Consider the following 25000-nt stretch of genomic DNA (forward strand, 5'->3'; position numbering starts at 1 on the left):
CTTTATTATGCGCATAAATTATTTAAATGAGGAATATTGTGACGTGTTCGTTCCCGGAAGAAACTCAAGACTACAGTGGAGGCGTTTCATGGAGTTCAGAAACACTGACACTCATATAGAGAATATATTGAATGTATGCAACAATACACGCTTCAAACAGTAGCGTTGTCACATGACCTCACTAAATTGCATGTTTATTTTAGTGGTATCTGGGATGTTTATCCATTGTATGTCAAGTACATGTTGTTGAAAATGATAAATTGATAAAAAATTGATAAAATCAATTATTTTGATTATTTTGATTATTATACTGTACATATCTCATTATATTCAAATTTATATTAAAAATATATTTTAATACATTTTTTAATTTTGTAAAAATGCTTCAGATTTTTTGCTGAACGATCAAATAAGTCAGCGAGGAGATCATGGTTGATTAAGGATCATGGTTGATATTCATCACACTAGAATTGAAAGGTCAAGTAGAGTGCATTGCATTGTGGGACACTTTTGGGGATTTTTAAACGTTTTTGAACGTAGTTTCTTTTACTCACCAAGGCTGCATTTATTTAATCAAAAAATCAAGGAAAAATACTGTAATATTGTGAAAGATTACAATTAAAAATAACAGTTTTCTGTTTGATTATTTCTTCATTTATTCCTGAATTTTCAGCATCATTGCTCCAGTCTTCAGTGTCACATGATCCTTCAGAAATCACTCTAATATGATGATTTGATGCTCAAGAAACATTTATGATTATTATGATCAATGTTAAAAACGGTTTGTTATATTGTTTTCAGGATTCTTTGATGAATAGAAAGTTCAAAAGAACAGCATTTATTTCTGTAACATTACAAATATATATATATACTGTCACTTATGATCATTTTAATGCGTCCTTGCTGAATAAAAGTATTAATTTCTTCAAAGAATTTTACTTACCTAGAACTTCAACTTTTGAAAGATAGTGTAAGTATACATACCGCATATAGTCAAAAACAGTATGTATATGTAGCATCCCATCTCATTTACCCACAAGCCCTGAGAAAACAATATCCAATCTCCGATATCAGCTCAACCTCAGTCGAACAGGCCGAGGAAACACACCTAATCACATTTCCTTAAAATGCCGGAGAGGAACAAATTGCTTAAGCGGAGTGTAATGAATTGAACAGCAGATGCCAGGCCTCAGTAATGCGCTCAGACAGGCGGCCGTAAAACACAAAATCTTGTTGACAATTTTTTTGCACCAAAGCAATTCCTCCTGGCAAGGCGTCCTGAGCGAGGCCTCCCACAATTCCCACATGTAAACAGATGAAAACGAGACGCGAGAACGAAAGACAACACCGCAGCCAGCTGGGCTGACAAGTGTTTGATTTCCCAAAAGAGTCCCGGGACGGCGGGGGTACTTCTCCGTTCACCGGCGGCACCGGAGACGGGACTGAGGGAAGACTAATCCAGTTTACTCATCTTTCTACGGATGTCTGATTCCAAAGACACACGTCAGCCCCGGAGTAATCCCTTTCCCATTATATTCTCTTCCCTCATTTCGCCAATTCGGGTGGCAGAAAAAGACACCAAGACGGAGACGTGACGCTTCGCTCAGTTATCATCCCATAATGCAGTTCACCTGGCCGTACGGGATCTGGCATACAACCATAAACAGAGTTGCATACCAGTGCTATTATCGTTCGCTAAACCTAAAACTTTATTTGGTTACACTTTATTTTAAGGTGTCATTGTTACAGTGTAATTATATACTTAAGTACTGAGTAATATTAATTAACAACATGTACTTACTATAGGGTTAGGGTTTGGTTGAGGGTTAGTTGCATGCAATTATGCATAATTTACTGTTATTACTATAGTACGTACATGTAACATATGTAACAAGGACACTGTAAAATAAAGTGTTACCCACTATTTTAAGGTGACGTAGTTACATTGTACTTTCTCAAATAAGTACTGAGTAATGTTCATTTTACTACATGTACTATAGAGTTATGGTTAGGGTTTGGTTTATGGTTAGTTACTTGTAGTTATGCATAATTTACAGTTATTACTATAGCAAGTACATGTAGTAGCGTGTAACTACGTCACCTTAAAATAAAGTGTTACCAAAAATGTTTTCGGTAATTGAAATAAATAAAATATAAATATTAGATCTTAAAACCTAAAATAAAAAAAGTTTGCATACTAAAATGACTAAAACTGAAATATAAATAAATTAAATCTAACTAATATTACAAAATATATCAAAAACTTAAAATGTAAACTGAACGTAAAAAAAAAAAAAAAAAAAAAAAAAATGTCCATGATAGTATAAATAATACTTAAATAACATACTATAAAATGCATTATGTAAACTTTATATGATTCCATAGTGCAATGCAATCTCTTTCTTATTTGACCAAATTGTAACACTTTTTTTTTTACACTAAATTTGGTTAAAAATGCTTTAAAAAATTGAATTAAAAATGCAATAGTGCATTACTAGTAGTCATTATGCAGTAGAGGTTGCATGACTACAAATTTTCATCCAGAAAAGCATTATTCTAGTCAACTATAGGCAGAAGGTCAGCGTTTGCCTTGTAAATGACGTACTATATGCCACTATACAGTAGGTAACATTAGTGGTTTTTGCAAATGGGAAAACTGACAAATAAAAAGTATCCACCTTATTTTGTAACGCGCAAGTAAGCTGTTTTCTGTGAATGTGTGAGACTCCTCAGATTCATTAGCTGAGAAATAACTCGATAGTGCAGTGAACAGTAAAACTAGTCGTGCTTCAAGCCAGTGTGTTCATGATTACGACAGCACATTTGAATAACATGGTAAGAAATACCAGTTTTTATCATCAAGCATCATAACGAGAGCTTAAAATAACTCTGCAAAACATATAAGGCACGTATCCGCGCCGCTCTTACGTTAAAAATACCGTGGATATAGTACGCAGTAAGCTAGTACTCCTCACCGAAACACCTTTTACGAGTTGTGTAAAGACTGTTACGTTTTGTGCTCATTCAGATTCACAATGTAGTGCTTTGACTATGTGGAATGAGGAACTGGATCTTGAAGGTCAGTTCTGAAAAGAAAGAGCGAGAGCGAGAGAGAGAGAGAGAGAGAGAGAGAGAGAGAGAGAGAGAGAGAGAGAGAGAGAGAGAGCGAGAGAGAGAGAGAGAGAGAGAGAGAGAGAGAGAGAGAGAGAGAGAGAGTGTAATCCACACACAGAGATATACAGCCACAAAAGAAAAGTCAAAGTGTGAAAGAAAGCAGAGTCAGCGGCTGCGAGGAGTGTGTTCTCTGGCAGTGTTTCAGCAGGGCTTGCGTAAGAACATTCCCTCAGCCTGAAAAAATGCAAATCCTCCTCTGGGATGCGGCACCATTTCTACAGCGGCGAGCTCCTAAAGAATGAATATCGCAGTCGTGACCTTCTCCACAGTAAGCTGTGCCGCTAGCCGACGAACACAGCCGCGCATTAGCCACCTGAACATCTACAGATGCAGCAGTGAAGGTCCTCGATTATCCTTCCATAGGACTCGCGTTCAACATCTCGATGTTTATACAGATAACCGCAGCTGTGCTTACTGTAGGAGTCTCGCGGCTGTAAACAAGACACACAGACGCTAATGTTCAATCTGTGTCAGATATTATGACAAAATGCATACTAGTCAGTGGATCTCAAATGGTTTTGCTTTAGATCAGACTTTAAGGACTCGACACTGTTTATAGTCAGTGTTGTTATTGTTAACTAAAAGTAAAAATGATTAAGAATAATATTAGATGAAGAACTTAAATGGTAATTAGAAGCATTGCCTTGGCAACTAACTAAAATAAAACAGGTTTAAGTTGAAATACTAATATACACAGTGCTATGCATAAGTTTAGACACCCATGCTAAAGTTGACTAAAAAGAGGAATAAAAAATCATCTTTTGGAAACTGAACTTAATGCCTTAATTTAAAAAATTAGGAAAAATCCAACCTTTAAGGACACCAATTTTCTTTGTGAATGAATAATGTATCGTAAATAAATAAATGTTCTTCCTTAAAATACATGGTGCATAAGTGAGTACACCCCTATGTTAAATTCCCATAGAGGCAGGCAGATTTTTATTTTTAAGTATTTCTTTTATTATTTTTTTAGGATACTATGCATCCTGATAAAGTTCCCTTGGCCTTTGGAATTAAAATAGCCCCACATCATCACATAGCCTTCACCATACCTAGAGATTGGCATGGGATACTTTCCATAAGATCATCTCTCAATGCAAATCAAACTAACTATTAGGCTAACTGAAATAAAACCATGCCAATCTCTAGGTATGGTGAAGGCTATGTGATGATGTGGGGCTATTTTAATTCCAAAGGCCAAGGGAACTTTATCCTAGTTGGATTTTTCCTAATTTTTTAAATTAAGGCATTAGGTTCAATTTCCAAAAGATGATTTTTTATTCCTCTTTTTAGTCAACTTTAGCATGGGTGTCTAAACTTAAGCCTCAAAGTGCCATCTGAAATTTTCTTCTAGAATGGTCATTTTTATCAAGCTCGTATATTTAAGTTCAGTAATTCATTTCCATTTAAGTGAAATTACTGAACTTAAATATACAAGCTTGATAAAAATGATCATTCTAGAAGAAAATTTCAGATGGCACTTAGAGGCTTTTGCATTCGAACTCTTCATATATATACAGTGTATATATATATAAAACAAAGCTAGAGAGAGACAAAGATCAGGCTCAGAAGAAGACAGATCAGCCATGAACATGCTGCCGAAACAAGCCGTTTGAACAGATTTACAACCTGATCGACTGATTGAAAACAGAGACATTTGTCAAAGACATCTCGACTTAAAAGAACAAAAAACAGTTTAACTGAAGTCTGGCAATCCTCACGGCGTATTTTACCTTTAAATCTAAAGAAAATAAGCTATATATATATATATATACACTCACGTTCAACATCACAATGTTTGTACAGATAACCGCAGCTGTGCTTACTGTAGGAGTCCCACGGCTGTAAACATGAAACATAGACGCTAATGTTCAATCTGTGTCAGATATTATGACAAAATACATACTAGTCAGTGGATCATATATATATATATATGTCCAGAGGGGATATTTGTTTTTAATGGCCCTAAATGTTTGAGTAAACCATCAAAATATGAGGAAAACATATATTTATATTTTAAATATGAGGGAAGAACAAAACACTTAACTTAGTTAAGGTATTTATCTGACAAAATGATTTGGCAAAAGAGGCAAACTACAGCTACAGGTTTTGTTTTACTATGCAAAAAATGTTTAAAAAAAAAATGCTATTATTAATATTACATTGGTTCTCTCTTGTTTTTGCATGTGTTCATAATTTCTTTATGACAGCCTGGCCCAAAAATGATGTCGGCACAATTTGTCATTGCGTTATCATCACAAATAAGACAGCTGAGTAACACATTTTTAATCATATTTTTAAAAAAGGTAAAGATGTCAATTTTCCGAGTCCTTTCCTGACACTTCTGGTCACTAACAAAAAGGCTTTATTGTCCATGATATATGTATTCTGTTTAAGGATGAAACATGATCCAGGCGTGAGATTCACCTTCCTAACAATGTTTGACTTATTTAGACTCATCTCAGCAGTGACACACACACACACACACACACACACACCCAGACATCAGCTCTATTGATCTCTGACATTGACGTGTGAGCGAGCGAGAGAGAGAGAGAGAGAGAGAGAGAGTGCAGCGCAGACCTCTGGGGAGAAACTCTCATATAATCCATCACCTCCCTCTTCTCTGCTCTCCTCCTGAGGAGCAATCACACATCACAGGGTGGAGAAAAGCTACAAATTTTGACTGACTGATAAGTCACTCTGTTCCTGCGGTAGCTTTCATCAATCCCAAGGTGACTCCAGGCCTCCAGGGGGCGTCGTTGAGTCGAACGCAAAACAACACGAGGTGTGTGTACAGTCCACACACACCTCTCGGAGCAAGCGGCATAATGAAGGCATGATTACAGCGTTTGCGCTGTTGTTTACCAGAGACAGTTTCAGCTCTGACGAGACGCTAATAGAGTAACCATTGGGTGGTTTTTCGTTCTTGAGTAAATCTATTGAGTAAACGATTCAATGACTCCCTCATAGAACGAATCAGCATTTTTGAATGAATGAATTGAATCAACGACTCCATATACCCTCATTCAATATTCCCTAATATAATATAGTCCACTTGAAGGAGTAAATGAAAACGAGTGTGTGAATTCAGACACTGGAAGGCCTGCCGCTTTTTCATGGTCTTGCTGTTTAAGAATGACAAAAAATGTCAAAATAATTGACTTTGACTTTGAAATCATTTGATACTGAGCAACTCCAGTAGTAATGAAAAGATTTATCTGGAACTATGTTGGGTAAACTATGTATAAACTTAATTAAGCTGTTTAATATTCAATTATATACCTGTGTGATATTACGCTGTACCCACATTGGACCAGCGGTTTGGAAAACGGATGGATGGATGATTCAGCTTCGGCACGACACTCACAGTGCATTATGGGTATTCTCTGGCCATTAAGCATACATCAGTTGCACATTCGTTGTTGCGGTGCATTATGGGATTGAATGAGTGCACTCGATAACGTCCACTACGGTTTCAGACACCACTACAACTGGCTGTGCCCTATTTAAGGGTATAGGGGGCGATTTAGGACCCGGTGTCCTACTTAGTCCAGTCCTTCAGAGGCTTGTATATATAAAATGCTGCCCATTTAAAAAACGTTTGGATTGATTGACTGTTGCCTTGATATGAATTTACTCTTGAGAACCAAGTCTTTGAGATGCAACTGTTTTCTTGGTCTCTGCACTGACCCTGACTGAGGCCGAACACTGAGAGGAAGAGAGGGATGATGGAGGACAGGTCTCCATCAGTTCAGGAGCAGCTCGACCTCTTCTGCCATGGACACCTTTACACACACACACACACACACACACACACACACACACACACACACACACACACACACACACACACACGCACACACGCACACACGAGCGTCGCTCTCTCTCTCTCGACCTCTTCTGCCATGGACACCTTTACACACACACACACACACGCAAACATGCGCACACACACACACACACACACACGACTATACGAGCGTCGCTCTCTCTCTCTCGACCTCTTCTGCCATGGACACCTACAGAGTGTGTGCTACAGGAGTATCTTTACACAGCACACACACACACACACACACACACACACACACACACACACACACACACACACACACACACACACACACACACACACACACACACGACTACACGAGCATCGCTCTCTCTCTCTCCTGCCATGGACACCTACAGAGTGTGTGCTACAGGAGTATCTTTACACAGCACACACACACACACACACGACTGTCGCGCTCTCTCTCTCTCTTCTGCCATGGACACCTACAGAGTGTGTGCTACAGGAGTATCTTTACACAGCACACACACACACACACACACACACACACACACACACACACACACACACACACGACTGTCGCTCTCTCTCTTGACCTCTCTTGACCTCTCCTGCCATGGACACCTACAGAGTGTGTGCTACAGAAGTATCTTTACACAGCGCACACACACACACACACACACACACACACACACACACACACACACACACGACTACACGAGTGTCGCTCTTTCTCTCTCTCTCGACCTCTTCTGCCATGGACACCTACAGAGTGTGTGCTACAGGAGTATCTTTACACAGCACACACACACACACACACACACACGACTACACAAGCGTCGCTCTCTCTCTCTCTCTTCTGCCATGGACACCTACAGAGTGTGTGCTACAGGAGTATCTTTACACAGCACACACACACACACACACACACACGACTACACAAGCGTCGCTCTCTCTCTCTCTCTCTCTCTCTCTCTGTCTTCTGCCATGGACACCTACAGAGTGTGTGCTACAGGAGTATCTTTACACAGCACACACACACACACACACACACACACACACACACACACGACTACACAAGCGTCGCTCTCTCTCTCTCTCTCTCTCTCTCTCTCTCTCTCTCTCTGTCTTCTGCCATGGACACCTACAGAGTGTGTGCTACAGGAGTATCTTTACACAGCACACACACACACACACACACACACACACACACACACACACGACTACACAAGCGTTGCTCTCTCTCTCTCTCCGCCTTCATTAAAATGGAGTTCCTAAAGCTCCCATTCATCTTTCTGACAGGCGTGCCATCGATCGACCTCGGTGCAGGATGCAATTCCAGGCCTTTAAATGACTGTGCGCTCGGTCACTCCAGGCGGACGGCTCTCCGCTCGCCGTATCCCAGCGCCGGCGTGTGGAAGAGGGTCAGTTACTCGAACGACCACGGCTCATTACAGCGCGACCACACCGCGGGTCACGGCTCTGCGGCGCCGTCGATCCGACCTGCTCGTATGAGCGCATTAATGACGCTGACCATACACTGACACAAATGCATTCTGGATTCAGACGAATCGATTGGCTATTATTCCAGGATACATTTCAGGTTTATAGAGTGTAATAAAGTCTGGAAATTAATAATGTTGTTGTAGCACTTTAAAATAAGGTTCATTAGTTAACATGAACTAAGAATGAACAATACTTCTACAGCATTTATTAATCTTAGTTCAAATTAATTTAAACATTATCTCATATTAAAATAATACATTATTGAAATCAAAGGTTGTATTTGTTAACACTAACATGAACAGCTGTATTTTTATTAACTAACATTAACAAAGATTAACTAATACAAATGTATTGATAATTGTTAGTTCATGTTAGTTAATACACTAACTAATGAAACCTTATTATAAAGTGTTACCATTGTTGTTTTGCCCGACACACTATTTCAAAATTCACCTTTATTATCGCTGTATTTTTTTTGTCATTTTGACAATGGCGATATCATTTTTATACATTTTTATTTTAGTACATCGAGCCATCCATTAATATCGATTAATAATATAAAGTGGATAAAATACATTGTATAATATATCAATATCCCAACACATTATTAATACAAATATATAGTAAAATATAAGAGATGCAGGAGACTCCATTAAAGAGGAGCAAAGAAAAAAGTCAATATCAGCAAAGCTATTCATCTCTGACAAAAGTGCATTTGTTCTTCTGGTGAGAACATCATTTTAACAGCATACATGCACACGGTTTATATACAGCATGTGTATGCAGAAAAGAGAGTTGTATGCACATAAACGCACATATAGACCAATAAAACTACACACACACACACACACTTAAGGGCCTGTGAGAGCACCACTGATCTCTGCCTCGCCTGAGGTGGGTTTTCCTCCATAACCAGAGGAATCCTGCCTGAGGCAAATATACAGCATCACAGCTACTAATGACCTTTAAAACACACACACACACACACACTCGCAGAGTAAACAGACTTTACGAAGTCTATATTGTGCAATAAAATCTAAATGGCAGGTGCTTCAGGCAAAGGTTGTGACAGGAAGAGGAAACAGGATGGAGCGATTTCCCGATCCGTCTTCATCTTCCTGGAATCTCTTTAATCTCTCAATAACACTCAAAAAGTCATTATGGCACGCAATATTTGATCCGGATCACAATTCAGCAGACCTAATCAAACCTCAATATCCTCTACACACACATATGGGCTCTGAACATGTCAATGGCTCCTGAATTTGGCCATCACATATAATTTATCTGCTATAAAATTGCATTGTGCACAATTTCAAAAAGACAAAACTATATTGTCATTTTACTCCTCAAATGGTCATTTTTATGGCCAGGAAGCAAGGAGATTCTAATAGTCAAATTTTTTCTTACTACTTTCAATAATAACAGAAAAAAAAACTGATAAAGCTCAGATTTTTGTGATTTAAAGTTGAACTATTATGCCCTTTTTCAAACTCTTGATGTTGTTTTTGGTCTCTAGAACAGGTTTTCCTGCTTGAATGTTGATTATTTTCCTCATATTCCCCATTGTTGCGGCTCCTCTCTTCCCAGTCTGTCAGTAACGCTCTGTTTAGTTCCTGTCTCTATGAAGCCCCTCCTTCTGAAAAGCACGCTGTGCTCTGATTGGTCGGCTGGAGCAGTGTGTTGTGATTGGTCGAGCGCTTCGAGTGTGTTTGGGAAATGTCCCGCCCCTTACCATAACCGCCAGTTTAACACACTACTAACTAACTCAACCAGGCCCCGCGCCTTTATTCTGCGTATTAATTATTTAAATGAGGAATATTATGACGTGTTCGTTCCCGTAAGAAAACTCAAGACTACAATGGAGGCGTTTCAGGGAGTTCAGAAACACTGACACTGATATAGAGAAGAACTGCCTTCGGAAAGTTGAACTCTTTCTGTGCCACTATAGTAGAACCAAATAAAAATACAAAAATAATGACTAATATTTTCCTAAAAGGCTTTCCAAACACTCCTACCATTCCATTGTTTGGCTTAATCTCACGCTATTGGTTAAGCCAGACGATGACACGTCAGACGGGAAACTGTTTTGAAATGCCACAGAACCACAACGTTTACACTTCGAGTCAACACGAAAAACCACTCGTGACCCGTTTAACTGTGTGTTTAGGATATTTAACAAGAAAAAATGGTGAAAAGTATCTCTATATGACAAGTGGTTAAAATACAAGAGGGATTGATGATGTCAGCTGAAAAGGAAAGAGGTGGAGCGAGTTATTACATTTTGATGAAATATTAAATATTTAGATGTTTTATTCTCTGCAGTAATACGCACCGTTGAATCGTTCACAATAACACCGGGAATGTGTTTGATTTCATGTTGACTTCAGCACTGAAAAGTCAAGGCCCGTTTATTTTTTTATAGCACTTAATAACGTAATACAATAGAAACAGTTTAAAAGCAGCATCGCAGTAACAAACAGGGAAAGTAACAGAATAAATGATGCAAAATTCACCTCTAACAATAATAACTCAGTGCGAAGTAAACCATGCATTAGATTTCAATTCCAAACAGAAAATTAAGTTTTATTTCCACAATTTTGTATTTGGCGAGGGCTAATTCTGTGTGCTACGATCACACACACACACACACACACCGTCCGCTATTTATCCCTACCTGTGAGGAAGATGGAAATTCTGAAACGGCCTCAAATGGAGCATGTCGTCTCCGCACTGGCTTTAATTAAGCGTCTGACAGTGACTGCGACTCACCGGTACAGACAGGCAGACAGTGGCCTTACCCGCGCACAAAGAGGACGGGCGCGTCGCATAATGAATGCATTTTAACAAGATGAAACCAAACCAATTACAACTGCTGTCATATTCTGAAGTGCTCTGCTTAATGAATATAAGAACAATGTGTTGCCTAAAAGAGATTAAACCGGCGGCCGGCGCTGCGCTCGCTGAACTGCTAGCAAGTAACAATTGCAGAACACTTTAAACATCACAAAAGGAGACAGTTTGTGTGTGTGTGTGTGTGTGTGTGTGTGTGTGTGTGTGTGTGTGTGTGTGTGTGTGTGTGTGTGTGTGTGTGTGTGGAAGAGAAAGAGAGAAATAAAGATTAAAAATGAGAAGAAAGATGGAGAAAGAGAGGGAAAAAGACATCAGCTATGTCTGGACTCGCATACTGTGCTATACTCAATCCTGTCAGCAATTTGTTCAAAAATAGTATGTGAAACACTCAGTAGTATTCGACACTGTGATGACCTCACCAGAAATTAATACTTTTGTGCAATGATGTATTGAATTTAATAAAAGTGACATTTATAATGCTACAAAATGCTGTTCATTTGAACTTTCTATGCATCAAAGAATCACAGTTTCCACAGAAATAGTCACACAACTGTTTTCAGCATTGATCATAATCAGAATGATCATTTATCATAATCATATATCATTTAATCATAGTTTCTTGAGCGTAAAATTTAAATCATCATATTAGCATGATTTCTGAATGATCATGTGACACTGAAGGCTGGAGTAATGATGCTGAAAATTCAGCTTTGCAATAAATTACATTTTTCACATAATAATATTTCACAATATTACTTTTTTTACTGTATTTATGATCAAATAAATGCAGCCAGGGTGGGCAAGAACATCAAAAATCAACACGAAACCTTTGAACATTATTTTATGTAATCATAATTTCACATATAGGCTAGTATGTGAAACAGTACGCAACAATAAATGATTCAGACAGGTCACGTGACCTCATGATGTCGCATGCCAGTACCGTCCAGTTAACGTCTTGGAAATTAAAAATATTTATTTAGCATTTTAACCCAATTTTGTGTAAAATTGCCTTTTTGGTAGTCCAATTAAGTAAAGATTTAGTTTTAATTCTTCACACTATGGAAGGTCAAGTTGAGCATATTGCATTGTGCCAGACAGTTCTGCTCTGACTTTATACTTCCCATTTTGGCACGCCATTTTTATATATACTTTGTGTGTGTGTGCGTGTGTGTGTGTGTGTGTTAGGAGAGAGCTGGGTATTTCATTGTAGTTTGTGCACTTTTATATTTACGTTAAATCTCGACACAACAGAGATGAGTTATTGAGTGGAATATGAGTTATGCCATCCATCATGACGTCTCTCCAGCTGCTGTCTGAACGCGAGCTGTTGCCGACGTGTGTTTGCTGTGTTGCACGCTGCGTTTAGCGCTTCATCATAATGCATTACAGAACGAATCCAGCAGAATGCAACCATTACTCCAGTCTTCAGTGTCACATGATCCTTCAGAAATCATGCTAATATGTGACCCTGGATCACGTCACCAGTCACGAGTCGCACGGGTATATCTGTGGCAATAGCCAACAATACATTGTAAGGGTCAAAATTATAATTTTTTCTTTTATGCCAAAAATCATGAGGATATTAAGTAAAGATCATGTTCCATGAAGATATTTAGTAAATTTCCTACCGTAAATATATAAAACATGTATTTGTGTGAGTGAATGCAGCACAATCGGCAACATAAATGAACAACTTTAAAGGAGATTTTCTCAGTGTTTTGATTTTTTTGCACCCTCAGATTCCAGATTTACAATAGTTGTATCTCGACCAAATATTGTCCTATCCTAACACACCATACATCAATGGAAAGCTTATTTATTCAGCTTTCAGATGATGTATAAATCTCAATTTCAAAAAATTGACCCATGTGACTGGTTTTGTGGTGCAGGGTCACATATGAGGAAACATTCTGAATATTATCAGTGTTGAAAACAGTTGTGCTGCTGGATATTATTTTACATACTGATACTTCTTGCCAGTGAGAGACTCTGGAAAACCTGAACATGCATGAGAGGAACAGAGGAGAGGAGGATCGTGTCTCAAGCTGCTCAGCGGAAGATTTCCTCAGGCAAGGCGAGAAAAAAAATGTATATATGTAATAACATGAGCTCATTGGTTCGGATTCCAGGGTAATGGAGCGAACACTCTGGGAATGTTCCTCTAGCAGTCACACACGTTTACGTTTTCCTTCCTAATGCCGTACTGATATAGACGGTAAGCCTCTGAAAGTCCTCCGTCTATATTAATGACTGAATTTAACGCTCCTCTGTTGCTTTTAATGATGCACTGAAGAGTTTTTCACTCGATACTGACATAGACAAACTCCGAAGAAGTGCTAATGGGAATATCAGGGTGGAATAAGACTGTGTCCTTCAACATTTTCCCTTCATTAAAACATCTCACACCTTGATATAAAGATTTATTGTGAGAAACAAGAATGGAAATGATGTAACATTGTGCCGCATATGCGCCAGACGCAGCGAGAACAGAAGTGAAGCACCATCTAAACCATAGAAGAGAAAGAAAACGACTTCAATTTGGCCACAAATCTATCGAAGACTCACAATATAGTATACTGTAAGTCAGATTAATTCATTTTATGACGTTTTTATGAAGCTTTTTTTTTTTTCATGGTCACCATTCCACTATATATATATTCAATTCAATTCAATTCACATTCATTTGTATGGCGCTTTTCAGAAAATGCATAAGTCTACAGTGATCTGTTATCAGAGGTGACTGTTTAAGTTATGTATTTCAGAAATATAAATCACACATTTAGCTACAAATCTATTAATTTAAACAATGTAATAATTTAAGGCAGAAACAAAGAGTTTGTTAACAATATATAATACTGTTAACAACACTATTCCTTTAACAAAAGCGCATCCGAACATCATATTGAGCTTAAATAGAGTTGTGACGAGTTACACAGGACAGAATGATCTAGAGATGTACGAAGCCTTGATAAGATTAGTGTGTGTTAGTGTGCGTTTGTGCTGATTAGGGGGGATCTTGAGTAATTAGTGTGATGGTCATGAGTGTTTACTGCACTACATTAGACAACAGATTTAAGAGGGGGAGCCAGTGCGCCTTCCACCAAATCCATCACCACAGACTCACTTAAACCTGATGATCCATCAACACACACGCCTTACAATCACACACCGCGATATGCCTGACCTGAGAGAAACAACACACACGCTTCCTGCAGATTTGGCCACAAAATGGAAATTAAAGGGGTGGTTGATTATGATTTGACTTTTCTAACTTTAGTTAGTGTGTAATGTTGCTGTTTGAGCATAAACAACATCTGCAAAGTTACGACGCTCAAAGTTCAAAGCAAAGGGAGATATTTGCTTTTAAAGAAATCGCTTTAAGGACTACAACAAACGGCTGGTAGAGACTACACCACATTCCTCCCGGGTTAGTGACATCACCAACCCTAGAATTTACATAAACCCCGCCCCCGGAACACGATTTATTGATTATCAAGACAGAATATGCTAATCAATGACTAGAAGATAACTACACATAAGCTGCATAAATTCATCAACTAACCATTCAGAAATGTCCTGTTGCTTCTACATGTTGTCACTTCTTCTTGAGTCTCTCCATCTTTGTCTGAATCCAGTTTGAACATAAAAGACTAAAAGTTTTTGAAATTTTCAGTGCATGTGTGTGTGAGTGCAAGCTGTTGAAGCTCCGCCCCCTGTGCCGGGAGCAGCAGCTCATTTGCATTTAAAGGAACAGACACAAAACGGTGTGTTTTTGCTCACCCTCAAAAAGTGACAATTTTAACATGCTATACAATATCTGTGGGGTATTTTGAGCTAAAACTTCACATACACACTCTGGGGACATCACAGACTTATTTTACATCTTGTGAAAAGGGCATCATACCACTCCTTTAACATCTAGTCAAGTAACATTTAGGCCAGAAACATACTAAAATACACAAAGATAGATGCGAAAGCATTGAGAGCATAAAGTAATTTTGAAATGTGGCGTTTGTGTTACTCTTACGGTATCAAACATCAGTATTGTGTGGCATTTACTCACATCAAGCTTGATATAAATGTGTGAACAGTTTAAAAACCTGCTTAGTAAGATTCCCTGTAAACTGTTGAGCTGAATGAGTGTAGAAGATGACCGTTTATATGATAATAATACACACTATAGTGGGCATTTGAGCTGTCGTGAGGATGCATTTAGTCATTTTAGTCATTTACATTTGCAACTGTATTTGCGTTGCATTACAAATTGCAGGTGAATTTCAAAATGCAACCATGCATTAAATCAACATGGGAACCAATACAGTCCAGAAAACCCTGGAAATATCAGGGTAAGTGTGATATCCATTCTTGGAAAAGTCACGGAAGTTAATCAAATCTTAAAAAGGTCACGGAAATGCCACTGAAATCGCTTTCGTTAATATAGTTTTCACTGGATATATATTCAGCATTTCTTTGGCTAAAAATTTGTGGAGACGACTTTGCGCCGGAGAAGCATTTGCATTCACGTACTTGCAAAGAAGATTTTTGTGCAGTAAAGTCAATATGAAATCATCACTGAGAATAAATAAATAAATAAATACAATATTTCAGATTCATTGTGTTGGGGAAACAGAAGTCTGTCAAGAAAGAAATTAGAAAATAGCAAAGTCTTTTTTAGGACTTATAAATATTTAATATTAATTATTTTTTTATTTTATTTTTTTGCATAGCAACTTAATTTTTGTGACAATTAAGCACATTTTTATACACATTTGCATTACTGTAATAATAATAATAATAAAAAAAACTCTTTCTCATTACTGAAATAAGAGAAAATTACATTATTTATTTTTATTATTTAAGATACAATTATAGACAATTTCCTCCAAATTCTCGTTACCATAATTAAAAATATATCGTTTTTTTTTTTTTTACTATAGTATGAAAGAATATTGTATTATATTATCCATCAGATTATGTTTTAGAACTTATTTCTGTATTATTCATTACTGAATTTTATTACAAATTTATTTACTAATGTAATAATAATCATTGGATATTACAAAAAACAAACAAACAAACAAACAAACAAACAAACAAACAACAAAGCCCTTTCAGATTTATTGTGTTTTGTGTGGGAAAATGGTCATTATCAGATTAAACATGTTTCAGATCTTATTGTGAATGATTTATGTCATCTAAATCTAATATATATATTCATTTTATCATACCTCTTCAACAGCATTTCTTTTCTGCTGATATAGTCAAGGTCGTGCGGGCAGAGAAAATAATATTAACCAATAATATCACAACCTACTTTTCAAAATCAAATCAAATTCCGATGGATCAAATCCAGTCCTGCTTTATTTCCCACTGAATATTCAGTGTGTTTAATGGATGCAGGAATGCGGTCAGGTCCTCGACTGCTTCCTCAAGACTACAGTGAGTAATGAGCACAGATGTGAGGAGTTTCTGTGCACACACACACACACACACACACACACACACACACACACACACACACACACACACACACACACACACACACACACACACACACACACACACACAATCTCCTCATACACTCCATTTCATAAAGGGATATGAATCAGATGATGATGAGAAAGGCATTAGTTGATAAGACCGAGTGAATCTGTCAAAAACATCACTGGGTCATATTTCACCTCAAGATAAACAGAAGATATTACATATAGCATCATATATAGTATAGCATATTTTTTGGACCTTTCAAATTTTTGAACCATGAAAATCAAGCACATTTTTATTCCAATTGCATTACTGTAATACGAAAAAATATATTTCTCTTTACAGAAAATGACATTATTTATTTATATTGATATATTTTTTATAATTTAACATTACAATTATGCACAATTTCACGCAAATTCTCGTTACAGTAGTTAACATATTATATTTTACTATATTTTTCTTCATATTATTATTATTTTTAATTTATTTTTTAATAATTATTATTGAATTTTATTACAAATTATGTTACAAATTAATATAATAGGAATCATAAATGAGAATAATGAAAAAAAAACGTAAATAAAAATTTAAATACTGTAGTAAAATAATATTTTACAATATTATTCTTCATATTATTAATAGTTATAATTTGTTTTATTAAATATTATTGAATTTTTTTACAAATTGTGTTACAAATTAATATAATAGGAATCATCAATGAGAATAATTGAAATGACAAAAACAACTGTAAATAAAAATTGTAAAAAAAATTAATTAACTGTCAATGCAATTTTTTTTACATAAAATAAATAAACAAAATTGTCCTATATTAATACTATAGCAAAATTTAATTTGACTATATTATTCTTCATATTCTACATTATTATCAATAATTTATGTTTTTATTAATTATTATTGAATTTTACAAAAAAAATTGTTGATTGAGAATAATGAAAATTGCAAAAAACAACAACTGTAAAAAAAAAAAAAAAAAAAAGTAACCGTCACAATTCGAAAAAAATGAAACAAAAATAAATGTTACTTTTATACGCAACATATAATTTATATTTAATTGAACTATTATTATACCATCTTCTGATTTCAGAAGTATGACCCAGTGATGTTTTCACGAGGCAGGACAGTAGTTTGGGTGTGTTTTCTCGACGCTGCATCAGAGCGTACAGATGTGGAGCTGAAGGAGACAGAAGCGAGACGTGAGCGTCCACAAACGTGACAGAGACTGGTGAGTCTGAACCGCAGCTCTGACAAAAACATTCGTCACGTCCCGGGACCTGATAAAACCATCCAGCACACTTTATTTCTGTTCGGGGTGAAGATACGGCCACACACACACACACACACACACACACACACACACACACACACACACACACACACGTGTACCTCTCTGTCCTTGAGCTTCATGGCCAGGACGAGCTGGTGTCTGTGGTTGCTCAAGGCCTCACGGTAATTCCCCTTGGAGAAGAAGGCCGACCCCAGGTTTCCGTGAGCGCGACATTCGCCCGTCTGGTCACCTGAGAGAAACCAGAGCTGGGTTACAACAAGCTTTCACACACACACAACACACACACACACACACACCAACACCACAACAGAGCATCCGAGGAAAAGGTGTTCAGGCTTCAGGAATGACAGGAAAACAGCAACTTCTCTCCTTCAAAAACCTCTTAAAAACACGTTTTGGTCACACTTTACAATACGGTTCATTAGTTAACATTAGTTAAATACCGCAGTTAACATGAACTAAGAATGAACAATACTTCTACAGCATTTATTAATATTAGTTAATGTTAAATTCAACATTTACCAATACATTATTAAAATCAAAGGTTGTATTTGTTAACATTAGTTACTGCACTGATAGCATGAACAAACAACGAACAGCTGGATTTGTATTAACTAACATTAACAAAGATTAATATTGTTGTAACAAATGTATTGCTCATTGTTAGTTGACGCGTGTTTTTCTGTGAATATTACTCTTCAGCTCTCAGTCTGTAAAAGCTACCTTATTATGGATATGTTATTTGCTTTGTTTTGTATCTTTTATCTAACTTTGTAAGCGACTTCTGTACATTACTCTCTGCCCTTGGCGTGTGTGTGTGTGTGTGTGTATTGTGTTTTGATGTTGATGTTTGTTTAACCTATCTGTGAAAAGCGACCTTGGCTGTTGGAAAGCTGCTATATAAACACAAAATATTATTATTATTAAAGTTTCGCTTCAATAGCTGATTGTTTTTGTTATTTACAACTTTGAAAAATCTTTTTTTTTTTTTTTTGTTTTTTTACAGTACTAGCTGGTTTCTGCAACTCAGTATCTGGTTTATTTCTGGTCTGCTAGTTTATATGGACCACCAGACCAGAAACAAACCAGATACTGAGTTGCAGAAACCTATGGAAGCTTGTTTCCACCACAAAATAAAACATTTTAAAAGATAATTGCGACTTTTTATCTCACAATTGCGAGTTTACATCTCGCAATTCTGACTTTATTTAGCAGAATTGCGAGATATAAAGTCAGAATTGCGTGTTATAAAGTCCAAATTCTGACTTTTTTTCTCGCAATTGCGAGTTTATATCTCGCAATTCTGACATCTTTAAAAAGTCCAATTCTAAAGGAAAAAAAGGACAAACTTTTTTTATTTTTTATTTTTTTTACCTCAGAATAGTTTATATCTCACAATTCTGACTTTATAACACACAATTGCGACTTTATATCGTGCCATTCTAACTTTATATCTCGCAATTGCGACTTTATTTCTCAGAATTGCAACTTTATTTCTCAGAATTCTGACTTGATATATCGCAATTGTGAGAAAAAAAGTCAGAATTGTGAGATAAAAAGTCGCAATTATTATTATTTATTTATGTATTATTCAGTGGAGGAAACAAGCTTCCATAGAAACCAGCTATTACACTGTTAAAATAAAATAAAAATAAAAATAAGATTTTTCAAAGTTGTAAATAAAAGGGTTAATGGAGTACGTTTAACCATAGAAAACTATTTCAGTCTTTCTAAATTTCACATTTAATTCAATGTTACTTCAATTGTTACTTTTCGTGAAATTTCGGAGTAAAAAAAAAAACTGTTTCAAAGTAAATCCTACACAAATTTTGGGTTTCAAGAGACTTTGGGTTTGCACAGTTTGACGGTGTGTGTTTGACGGTGTGTTTGGCTTATAAGCGGCTCGAAAACCTCTCAGAATCAAAAGTTACTTTGCAAGAGAAGCTGATCTTGCATTGCGTCTCAATTTGGTCTCCTGATGAAATGCTTCTGGAGAGATAAAAATAGACGCAGAGAGGTTAATTGCTCAGCTTGTTTGGTCTTGGCAGAAGTTTGAGCTCCAACTAAGACAATTTATTGCAGATTTTGGTCTCTCTTGAAAACTCCTGAGATTTCTGAGGTCAGTTTCCTCACCAAATTCGACCCTTTCTGGCTAAACTGGACAAAACTGGACTGTTTTTAAGTGTTTTCTGACCAAATTAGACACATATTTGTTGGTAAAACAGACCAAATCTGACCGTTTCTGACCAAATCTGACGAGGACATCACGGCAGCCGAGCACCTGCAACATCTGCAGATGTTCCCATCAGACTTTCATTCTGTGTGCGAACGCAATCAGCCGCTCCGACGAGAGGAGACGAGAGAGAGAGAGGAAGAGCGAGACGTCAGCTGTGTACTAATGTGTTAAAAGTGCGAGCTGAACCTCCAACACAAACATCCACAGTTCAGGTGCGTCATGATAGAGAGACGGCGAGGAGACAGACAGGGTGAGAAACGCTCGACTCCGAAAGGCTTTCATGCCTTAAAAACCTCCGGCATTCAGGAGCCGTGAGGAGAATATCTAAGATCTCATTGTTAGGTGTATACTTCACCATATTTACACTGTTCCTGCGCTAACAACACAGAAACTAGTCGCATTTTGGGGAAAAAGGCACAGAGACTTTTAATTAAAAAGTCCCATGAAGCCTAATTACCGAGAGACCTTATCAGCGTGAGCTCGGTCAGGTCAAGATAATTAACTTTGTGAGAACGTACCAAAGCTTTTCGTGCACAAGGTCACCCGAACGTCCATCAACCGGATGTTCTCGCAGCGCAGACCACAGAAATACACTGATTTCTCAAGAACAGGACGTGACCTCATGAATATGCGAAATAAGCCCAATCAAACACATTTTAAAGACACAGTTCACCCCAAAATCATCATTTACTCATCGTCATGTTGTTCCAACCTATGTGGTTTTCTTTAAGGAGAAATGTTAAAGTGTGTGAATCAAAGTAAAGGTTTTTTACACTGATGGATCTTAAAGGCACAGTAGCAATAACAGCTTGTTTAATTCTAAAGGCACGTTCATAACTATGATGATAAAGATCGCTGTAAATATAAAATAGCAGACATTAGACCACAACTATAATGATAACGGCACAGTGAATCGACATGGTTGGAATGATTTGTGACATTTGTGAGCCAATCAGAAACCATCCTGCTTTAAAATACAGTAAAATTTTTGATTTTTTTCCCCTCCAATTTAAAATAACTGTTTTCTATGTGAATATATTGTAAAATGTAATTTATTCCTGTGATCAAAGCATCATTACTCCAGTCTTCAGTGTCATATGATCCTTCAGAAATCATTCTAATATGATGATTTGATGCTCAAGAAACATTTATGATTATTATCAGTGTTGAAAAAAGTTTTTTTTTGTTTGTTTTTTAGGAAACTGTGACCATTTTTTCAGGATTCTTTAATAGAAAGTTCAAAAGAACAGCATTTGAAATAAATAAATAAATAAATATCTTTACTGTCACTTTTGATCAATTTTAATGTCTCCTTGTTGGATAAAAATGTTGATTTCTTTTAACAACAAAACAATCGTACTGACCCTACACTTTTGAAGTGTATATTGACATAATATAAATATTTGATTATTAAACTTAAAAAAAAAAACGTTAAACTATTTAAATTTAAGGGTATTCATGAAAAATATAAGTATAAAACAAACAAAATCATTTCAGAAAACTGAAACGTACCAACATGTGGGAGATGCACAAATAAAATTTGTCTGGCACACAAACAAACTGAAATATAAGTTGAAGTTGAAGGTCTACTCGAGGTACACACCTAAAGTTTTGGCCACCTCCAGGTCCTGCTGCATGTATGCGGTGCTCTTCTCCGTGTTTCCCAGGGACCAGTAAGCGCTGCTGAGGGCCGAGAACACGGAGCCACGCAGTTTGAGGCTGCAGGTCCCGATCTTCAGCGCCGCCTCCAGAACCACCACTGAGGCCCCGTGATGAGAGCCGGTCAGGAGCTCCTGACCAATCACGGACACCACCACAAACGGGCTCTTGTCCAGCTTCATCTTCTGCAGCTGCTGGTACGTGGGCTCCAGGGACTCTGTCGAGAGCAGAGCGAGAGATTAAACATCAAATGTACAAACATCAGACATTTGAAAACAAGAAAGGGAACTAAATCTGATCAAATTAGGTGGAAATTAGACAGTGTCTGACCATATCTGAAACAACTAGGCTGTTTTCTGACTAAATCAGACAAAATAAGAGCGTTTTTGTAGGCAAATCAGACAAAATTAGACAGTTTCTGACCAAATCGGACAAAACTGGGTTTTTTTTTTTTTTTTTTTTACTAAAGCTGATATGATTAGACTGTTTTGTTGGTGAATGGGACAATCTGAAACAACTAGGCTGTTTTCTGACTAAATCAGACAAAATAAGTTTTTGTTGGCAAATCAGACAAAACTGGACTGTTTTTTGTTGTTGTTGTTTTTTTACTGAAGCTGACATAATTAGACAGTTTTTGTTTGTAAATTACACAAAAATTATACCATATCCGAAACAACTAGGCGGATTTTTGACTAAATCAAACAAAATTTGAAAGTTTTTGTTGGCAAATCAGACAAAACTGGACTGTTTTTCTTTTTTTACAAAAGCTGACATAATTAGACAGTTTTTGTTGGTAAATGGGACAATCTGAAACAACTATGTTGTTTTTTGACAAAATCAGACAAAATCAGATGGTTTTTGTTGGCAAATCAGACAAAATTAGACAGTTTCTGACCAAATCGGGCAAAACTGGACTGTTTTTTTATTATTTTTTTACTAAAGCTGACATAATTAGACAGTTTTTGTTGGTAAATGGGACAATCTGAAACAACTATGTTGTTTTTTGACTAAATCAGACAAAATTATATAGTTTTTGTTGGCAAATCAGACAAAATTTGTTTCCGACCCAATCGGACAAAACTGGACTGTTTTTTGCTAAACCGGACATAATTAGACAGATTGTGTTGGTAAATGGGACACAATTAAATCATTTCTGAGAAATTTTGACATAGCCAAGCAAAAAATTTTTGCTAAAAAAAAAAAAAAAAAAAAAGACCATTTTTGTTGGCAAATCAAACAAATACTAAACCAAAACTGGGGTTCTGACTAAATCTGATAAAACTTGGCTGTTTTTTTAGTTTCTTTTATTTAGCTAAATCTGACAAAATTAGACAGTTTAAGGCTAAATATGACTAAATCTGGGCTACAAAACAACCTAATTTCGACAGATATAGTGATTGAAAACAGTCTAATTTTAGTAATCAGAAAGTTAGACAAAATTAGGCCATTCTGATGGTAAATCTGACAGAATTGGGGCGATTTTTCTCCCCAATCTGAAAAATGTAGCTGTTTTTGTTGCTAAATGTGATAAAGCTAACATGCACATTTTTGAAGCAGCACCTCATATGTGGCAAGAGCTTATTTTGTTCTCACTTGTTTCCTAAATTTGTATAATATATTTGTATTCAGTTGATTTGTACATCACAACATCATCCAACAACAAAACGTTATTCAGCATGCTAAAAACAAGCTCTTTTACCGTACAAACGTATTACAAATGACTGAACAGCTAACACAATGTGTTGTGTGAAACAGCTTTTGTTTGCACACGCTGAGGTGATTATTCATATGTGTCGTCTCCGCACACTCAACACACTTCTTGTAGAAGTTACCCCGTAATGTGTTCACCTTAGAAATGCTTATCCGTAAAATAAGCCCACGTGTTACTATGCGGAAAGATTTAGCGATCAGGTTAGGAACACACCATATGTGTAGAGGTGACCGCTGGAGGAGGAAGGAGACACAGTTAAAGAGTGAAACGCACACACTGTCATAAATCAGCACGGGCCACAGTCGAGTGTCACCCGCTGCCCCGCGGGACCTCCAAAGATCCATTTTTATCTGCCCTTCCCTCGTTTCTCTGTACTGTATCTGTGAAGTATATTTCTTACTGTCCTTCTGGGTGTGTTTGAAAGCCAATTCAGCATGTTTCATCTCAGGTGCACGTGTGTCATCTCAGATCCTGACCAATCAGCATCCAGGATCACATTTAGCACCTTTTTACCTCACGGTTTTACAGTGATGTATTCTTGATTCTGAAATTGGCCACAACGAATTGTCTGTCTGTCTGTCGTCCATCCATCTTGATCCAAAATACAGTAAAAATAGTGAAATATTATTACAATTGAAAATAGCTGTGAATATATAATAAAATGTCATTTATTCCTGTGATCAAAGCTGAATTTCCAGCATCATTTCTCCAGTCTTCAGTGTCACATGATCCTTCAGAAATCATTCTAATATGATGATTTGATGATCAAGAAACATTTATGATTATTATCAATGTTGAAAACAGTTGTCCTGCTTCATATCTGTGTGGAAACTGTGATGCATTTTTGTTCAGGATTCTTTGATAAATAGAAAGTTCTAAAGAACAGCATTTACTTTGTGGTGGATTTTTAATAGATAAAATAGTAAACTGTATATCAAACTAACCACGTCTCTAACATTATTTCCTTTTCAGGCCTAACATGATAACACTCTGAGAAACAATGTACTAAAATGTTCCGTCCTGTGTTGCAATACCCCTTTGACTTTGGTTGTGTGACTGTAAAAATAACACATTTGGGAATTTAAACTAGACAGATGACTCAATTTTAACCTTGTGATTAACAATGAAGTAATCATTAAAACAAAGTTTGCTTTACCTAGTAACAGAAGGGGTTTTCTATGAAAACCAATCAAATTGTGGGGAAATTATGTAATGCAGTATGACATTTTTGCCTTATTCTATAAAAACGGTTGTATTCGTGTTAGCTGGTGG

General features: G+C 36.7%; 1 protein-coding gene across 3 annotated transcripts in view; it reads right to left on the minus strand.

Annotated features, from left to right (window-relative positions):
* ttc28 (tetratricopeptide repeat domain 28) overlaps positions 1–25000 on the minus strand; it is a 307380-nt gene that overhangs the window by 84670 nt on the left and 197710 nt on the right. For all 3 annotated transcript variants that reach the window (XM_084400084.1, XM_084400083.1, XM_084400085.1), the window contains 2 exons: positions 21962–22234; positions 18221–18351 (listed from right to left, as the gene is read on the minus strand). In XM_084400084.1, the coding sequence (XP_084256210.1) occupies positions 18221–18351; positions 21962–22234 (404 nt within the window). The remainder of the gene's footprint in view (positions 1–18220; positions 18352–21961; positions 22235–25000) is intronic.

Source organism: Rutilus rutilus (assembly GCF_951802725.1).
Source record: "Rutilus rutilus genome assembly, chromosome: 25".
NCBI classification, from domain to species: domain Eukaryota; kingdom Metazoa; phylum Chordata; class Actinopteri; order Cypriniformes; family Leuciscidae; genus Rutilus; species Rutilus rutilus.